Source organism: Lactuca serriola, chromosome 2 (assembly GCF_051521515.1).
Source record: "Lactuca serriola cultivar US96UC23 chromosome 2, Lser_US96UC23_V15, whole genome shotgun sequence".
Lineage (NCBI taxonomy): Eukaryota > Viridiplantae > Streptophyta > Magnoliopsida > Asterales > Asteraceae > Lactuca > Lactuca serriola.
The window spans coordinates 190,136,588-190,142,216 of NC_136409.1; the positions used below are offsets into that span (position 1 = coordinate 190,136,588).

General features: G+C 29.6%; 1 protein-coding gene across 1 annotated transcript; it reads left to right on the forward strand.

Annotated features, from left to right (window-relative positions):
- Window positions 1-432: 432 nt before the first annotated feature.
- Window positions 433-5,354, forward strand: LOC145087859 (alcohol-forming fatty acyl-CoA reductase-like). Its single transcript, XM_079025951.1, has 10 exons — window positions 433-645; window positions 1,019-1,122; window positions 2,124-2,326; window positions 2,484-2,584; window positions 2,685-2,880; window positions 3,119-3,280; window positions 3,422-3,503; window positions 3,640-3,906; window positions 3,987-4,114; window positions 4,978-5,354. Exons 1-10 carry the CDS (start codon window positions 567-569, stop codon window positions 5,129-5,131), a joined length of 1,476 nt encoding a protein of 491 aa, XP_078882077.1. The 5' UTR covers window positions 433-566; the 3' UTR covers window positions 5,132-5,354.
- Window positions 5,355-5,629: the final 275 nt, after the last annotated feature.

A 5,629-nucleotide genomic window follows, 5' to 3' on the forward strand; every position in this document is an offset into this window, starting at 1 on the left:
TGATTTGCAAATTCAATCTTCAAATGGTACATTACTGTGAATATATAGATTATGCCCATCTTCTGAAAAGATAAATTTTTGTCGGAGTTATGTGAACTATATATGAAGGGGATTACGTACATATAAACTTGGAGAACCTTATGTGTCGATGCAATCGTAAATGTTCAGACCGACCTTTTTCCAGTTTCAAAAGTGCCGACGTGGAAATTATTGTGAGCGTTTAGATATGAAGCACCGAAATTTCTGTCTATCTCTACCAAACTAATCTGACAAAGCATTGATTGGGTGTACCCTGATATTACTCACCACTTGGCTCCTTTCTTTCCTCAGTTTACCCAAATTTCCATCTTTATATATCGCTTGCATCCCATCACCTTCCACACCAGTTCTCTGCTCTCTCTCTCTCTCTCTCTCTCTCTCTCTCTCTCTCTCTCTCTCTCTCTCTCTCTCTCTCTCTCTCTCTCTCTCTCTCTCTCTCTCTCTCTCTCTCTATTGTGTGAGTGTGTGTGTGTGTGTTATTTCCATATAGAGAAAGGGTGATCACTGGATATACATACTTGCAACAAATGGAGTCGGGTAGCATTCTTGATTTCATTGACAACAAGACCATTTTAGTCACTGGTGCCACTGGTTTTCTTGCCAAAAGTATCTCTCTCTCTCTCTCTCTCTATGCATATGTATGTATGTACTGCATACATGTATAAATATATGTATGTGCAGGACAATGTTAATATAGTAATAAGTACATGTTATCAAGAATCGAAGTATACTTTTGTACGTGACACGTGATCATCTTATCGTCCTACTTACAAACATGTTACGGATGGAGCATTTAGTGTATACTTGCAGTCCAGAATCTATACGACGTTCAATGAGAACTTCTTGAGCCCTGATCATATAAGTTATAAGATGACTGGGTTGTAAATACTTTTAGCGAAACTCCCATTTCTTTTTTTGCATAAAACTTGGATTTTTGTAGGGATATTTAATTAACTTCGGTTTGTGTATATGTTTGTAGTATTTGTGGAAAAGATACTTAGGGTTCAACCAAATGTCAAGAAGCTATATCTTCTTGTAAGAGCTACCGATGACAAATCCGCCATGCAACGTTTCAATACTGAGGTATATATAATTTTGAGTATACATGATTTGCAATGATAATATTAAACATGGTAAGCGAAAAAAAAAAAAAAAAAAAAAAAAAAAAAAAAAAAAAAAAAAAAAAAAAACTACTGTTTGAATGTTTGTGAATAGTTGTGAGGGGATATGATAATAACTGGTGAAATATTATTCGTCCTGTTTTTGTGCACATAACAAAAATGCTCATGTGGGCCGGTGAGTAGTTTTATGTCATTTAAGTATGCTCTGACATATAAACCTACTATAATTAATCGAATGGGACCTGATTAGACACTTCGAACTATAAATTCTTTAAATTCGATATCGACATATATATCTTCGCAATATTATTATTAATTCTTAAAATCGTTTACATGTTAAGCGTTTTCTAATTATCATATGTATGTATATAATTTCTTGTTTCAATATTTTAGGAAATTTATCTTTGTAAATTCAACTTACACCATACATAATATATGATGTTAATATATGGTAGACATCACAAAATGATAGAAATGATAAAAATATATGGAAATAATTTTAAATTTGACTAAGAGAATACAAGAGTTATACTTCATAGTGGAATAATTCATTTTAATTATTTTGAGAAACTTAAACTTTGTAATATATTATGAACAATTTCGTGTCGATTGACCAATGGTCGCGTTGAATATTAGGTCGAAATTGGTAACTTGTAAATGTTTACCAAAATTGGTTAGTTGGATTATAGGTCCAAATTGGTAACTTGTAAATGTATATCAAAATTGGTCGGTTGGATTCACTATATTTTCTATATTTTAATTTTATGGATTTTATATATTATCAATGTATTAATATAATTATATAAATTATGTTGTTAAAATAAGAATGTAATTAATATTTTAAACAAAATGATGAATATTGGAGTTTCGTCTTCAACATATTAATTCGATCTTTCCCTTTTCCTTCTTAGTTAATTTTTTTCTCTAACATATATCCATTGACTTTTTCTCAATAATATATAGGCAGTAGCAAAGGATTTGTTTAAGACATTGAAAGAGAAGTATGGTACAAATCTGCAATCTTTCTTATCGGAAAAAGTTACTCCGATAGCAGGTGACATCACTTATGAAAATCTGGGGATAAAAGACTCTAATTTGATCCAAGAGATGTGGAAAAGTGTTGATGTTGTTGTCAATGTAGCTGCAACCACTAACTTTGATGAAAGGTACACCAACCATTATTATTAAACATTAAAGTTTGTTTCAGTTGAATTAAAGTTTAGAAATCAACATCCACAATTATTTAAAATCGTACTTTAAAAATTATGCACATATTTAACACAATCATAATTAAACAATCCGTTTATCATTTAATTATTACAGATATGACATTGCCCTAGCTTTGAATACTTTTGGAGCTAGAAATGTTTATAATTTTGCTGCTAAGTGCGTCAAGATAAAATTGCTTCTGCATGTGTCTACAGGTCAGTATATATATCTACACTTTTGTAATTTTATTTTGTTATTTTATTTTTCCAAATAATCAAACACAGCCATGATTAAATTAAAATTACGTTCATTCAGCTTATGTTTCTGGCGAGACGCCTGGGCTTATACTTGAATCTCCATATCGTTTGGGAGATGCGCTTAATGGTGTAGATGGGCTAGACATCAATGTGGAGAAGAAGATTATCGAAGAAAAACTAAAAGAACTTAGCGCTGATGAAACATCTACAGATAAATCTATTACATTAGCCATGAAGGATTTGGGCATTGAAAGGTAAAAAAATGGTTCTATATTCACCATCATATTTTATTAATCTCTTACTTTATTTTTTTTTTTATTCTGATTATTAATTTCATTTCACTATGTATTATATTAAAAACAACATAAATTCTCATTTCCAGTACTTAAGTATATTATTTCCTTTTTAGGTACAGCCAAACATTAATTACTAATATATATCTATTTAAATATATTTATTAACCTTTTATTTTTTGTTTTGATTTAATTATAGGGCAAACAAATTTGGTTGGCCAAATACGTATGTTTTTACAAAGGCATTGGGAGAAATGGTTCTTGGGCACTTGAAAGGAGATATGCCTTTGGTCATTCTTCGCCCAACCATCATCCTTAGCACGTATAAAGAACCCTTTCCTGGTTGGATCGAAGGCATAAGGTAGTTCCTCATTATTAATGTAAAACCGTTTAGGAATGAATTCATGAAAGTTTTACTTTCTTTCCTTATAAAGGACAAAAAGAAATTACAAGTTTACTTTATAAACTCAATTAAAAAGATTCATGTATTTGAAAATTACAGGACAATCGACAGCTTGGCAGTCGGGTATGGCAAAGGAAGGTTAGCATGTTTCCTCGGCGATCCTGAATCAACAATCGATGTGGTAGGTTCTTTAAACAAGTTCAATTCATATTTATTTTGCTCTGTGATGCATAATTAGTTAATGTAGTTCCATCATGAATATATATATGGACCACAATTCTTTTAATTTTGCTAATGTTGAAAATATTGGATAACAGATACCAGCAGATATGGTGGCGAATGCTATGATTGCGACAATGGCAGCTCATGCAAACCAACCTGGTGAAACAATATATCATGTTGGATCATCCGTATCAAATCCTTTGAAGTATAAAGGAATTCAAAAAAGTGGGTATAATTATTTTTCCAAGAATCCATGGATTAACAAAGATGGGACACCAGTTATTGTTAGCGAGGTTAAAGTGTTGAGCTCAATGGATAGCTTTCGTAGATACTTTAATCTTCGTTACTTGCTTCCACTACAGGTTTGGCTTTGTCTTAATCCTCCTTTAGTCATACTTATTCGTGTCCGTTTAATAATAACATCATTAATGTTCATTTACAGGGTTTGCAAGTGGTGAATTCGGCGTTATGTCATGCTTTTAGTGGAACCTATTCGGATCTTAAAAGAAAGATCAACTTTGTGCTACGGGTGGTGGAGTTATACAAACCCTATTTGTTCTCCAAAAGCTTGTAAGTTGTTAGACTTTTGGTTACCAATCTCTTTTATCTAATAATCATGTAGTTTGCGTAGTTTTGAAATCGATGGTCGTTGTTCGTTATAATGTAATGGGAAAAAAGGATATTCTTTATTTAATAAAACACACGTGTCTTTTTATAAAGAGAATTGATCTGTGGACAATACCTTTTTTTTCATTAATAATAAAATGTTTTAAAATGTTATATTATACATTCTTATAAAGCATAAATTTTTATGTGCACAGGAAAAAAATAAACTTTATACATCATTTATTAAAATTGGATTAAAATAAACTTTTATTATGTTCATTTTCTAAAAAAAAAATCATTAATTATAATTGAATGATATGTAAGTAAAGTTCAATATATATATATATATATATATATATATATATATATATATATATATATATATATATATATATATATATATATATATATAAGGGTTATATGAAAAATAAATGATTAAAGCAAACACATATTTGAACCAATAAAAATATGACAATACATTACTTTAGGGTAACTACATAAATAACTTCCACAATACATTATATGTAAATAAAAAAAATAGACGTGTGTCATTCGATTATTGGTTCCAGCATTCGTTGTCGTAGTTATTCGTTTTTCATAGAACTCATTTTATATATATATATATATATATATATATATATATATATATATATATATATATATATATATATATATATATAGTTTAGGTTAACAAAATACGATAACTATTATTAATAACTCATTTTATTATTTTTCTTAATCAATTATTTTGTTTATTTCATTATTTGGCATTTTATTTTGTCTAATCTAACAGATTCTAAGAATATTTGTATTCATTGTTTTGATAGCTATGATGATATGAATACTGAAAAACTACGTCAACTAGTTAAAGAGAATGAGGTTGAAGCCAATATCTTCTATTTTGATCCAAAGACGATTGATTGGGAAGATTATTTCTTGCATACACATCTTCCTGGTGCAGTGAAACACGTATTTAAATGAATGCATAACTCATAAGGATGAGTTATTTGATACGTTCTATCATATTGTTTTTGGTACAAGTGTTAAAATTGTCTTTTACTTTATTGTGGTCGTTGATTGAACGACAATATATATATATATATATATATAAAATTTAATGAAAGACTTGTTTTATAGTTTATGTAATTTGTTTGAATGTATTAACGTATGTGAAGAATTTGAATACATTGATGTTAAGAATCTAGATTATGTCTCAATCTCAATTTTTTTACTAAGCTTGTGTTTTTTTTGTTACATGTTACATAGTGGCCAGTAGACGAGATTGAACACCATTTGTAGTACTAAATTTGTTGGAGTAGACGAGATTGAACACCATTTGTAGTACTAAATTTTTACGATGAGCATATATAATCAATGCATTTAAAGCTTTTACATAAACAAGGGCTTGAAAGTGAGCATGTGTCCCAAATGAAATATAACGATCACCAGAGTAACCAGAAGGGGTTTGCAACATATCTT

Bases quoted from the DNA above. Each gene is read 5' to 3' on its own strand.
- LOC145087859 (XM_079025951.1), top strand. From the start codon at position 567: ATGGAGTCGGGTAGCATTCTTGATTTCATTGACAACAAGACCATTTTA. The intron at 1,123-2,123 runs GTATATATAATT...AATAATATATAG, and splicing joins TGCAACGTTTCAATACTGAG to GCAGTAGCAAAGGATTTGTT. The intron at 3,907-3,986 runs GTTTGGCTTTGT...GTTCATTTACAG, and splicing joins GTTACTTGCTTCCACTACAG to GGTTTGCAAGTGGTGAATTC.